The following is a 976-nucleotide window of genomic DNA, read 5'->3' as shown; positions in this document are numbered from 1 at the left end:
ATAAAAATTGTTTTATGCGATCGAAAGGAATGTGGCCAACTTTAATAATATTAAAATGTTAGGTCATACAAATTAAACATTGAAATTATAATTACAATATTTAAAATATTTGGTTCTATAAAATTTAATTATTCGAATTTTGAGAATAAAATTTTCTATTCGCAATTAAATTATACATTTATAACATAATATGACATATTAATTATAACATTATTCAATCATTTCAACAGCGTATTATAATATTATTGTAGATACAATTTTCTTTTAATCTTTTGAATGTTATTTTATATAATTGTTGATAATTTATTGCATTGCTATCCTTTCGTGCATTTTTCCCTTGCGTGTTGCAGAAAACAACATGTCCGCTACGGAATCGTGCGATGATGATACGAGCCCAACACGCCGGCCGAGGTAAGAAAGTTTTGATGTAATTACGTATTACACGTTAATTATATCTGTGCTTTTAAAAACTGAAATAGGTCTATTTGTATTTCATTACGAGAAAGTGTAGTTTAATTCGTTTTGCCGTCTCTTTCTCCATTTTGAATTCGGCTGCCACGATAATGAGAAAGCCATGAATTTCGTGGAAAGTATAACTTTTCCGAGGCACGTCAGTAATTAATTTAGTGTAAACGCAGCGGGATATTTAATCAGACGGCGAGTTAGCGGTTTCGTCTCTTTCTCTCTCTTTCTCTCTCCTAATTAAATAACAACTTGCCATGCATTAATTGTAATAATACGATTGTCCGAGCTTGGTGCGCGAGAACCGCGAGTTGTATGAGCGTGTAGATGATATATGGGATATACTTTCACTAAAGATACACGACTTCGCAATGGTCATTGCGGTAACGAAATGCCGCATTATATTATATCATCAGGAAAATGTGTCGCGGTTACATTTCCGTTGAATTGATCCAACCTAGGAAGAGCAATTAAAATACAGCTTACCATATACAGCTTACATGATTGTATATAT

At 32.4% G+C, this 976-nt stretch overlaps 1 protein-coding gene across 1 annotated transcript in view; it reads left to right on the top strand.

The window, feature by feature from the left end:
- The first annotated feature begins 358 nt into the window (after positions 1 to 358).
- LOC108687184 overlaps positions 359 to 976 on the top strand; it is a 22,015-nt gene continuing 21,397 nt past the window's right edge. The window contains 1 exon segment of the mRNA XM_018192835.1: positions 359 to 411. Coding sequence (XP_018048324.1) covers positions 359 to 411 — 53 coding nt within the window.

This window comes from Atta colombica, unplaced genomic scaffold (assembly GCF_001594045.1).
Source record: "Atta colombica isolate Treedump-2 unplaced genomic scaffold, Acol1.0 scaffold102, whole genome shotgun sequence".
NCBI classification, from domain to species: domain Eukaryota; kingdom Metazoa; phylum Arthropoda; class Insecta; order Hymenoptera; family Formicidae; genus Atta; species Atta colombica.
Note: the sequence above shows the minus strand (reverse complement) of the source record. Positions and strands in the feature narration are given on the sequence as shown.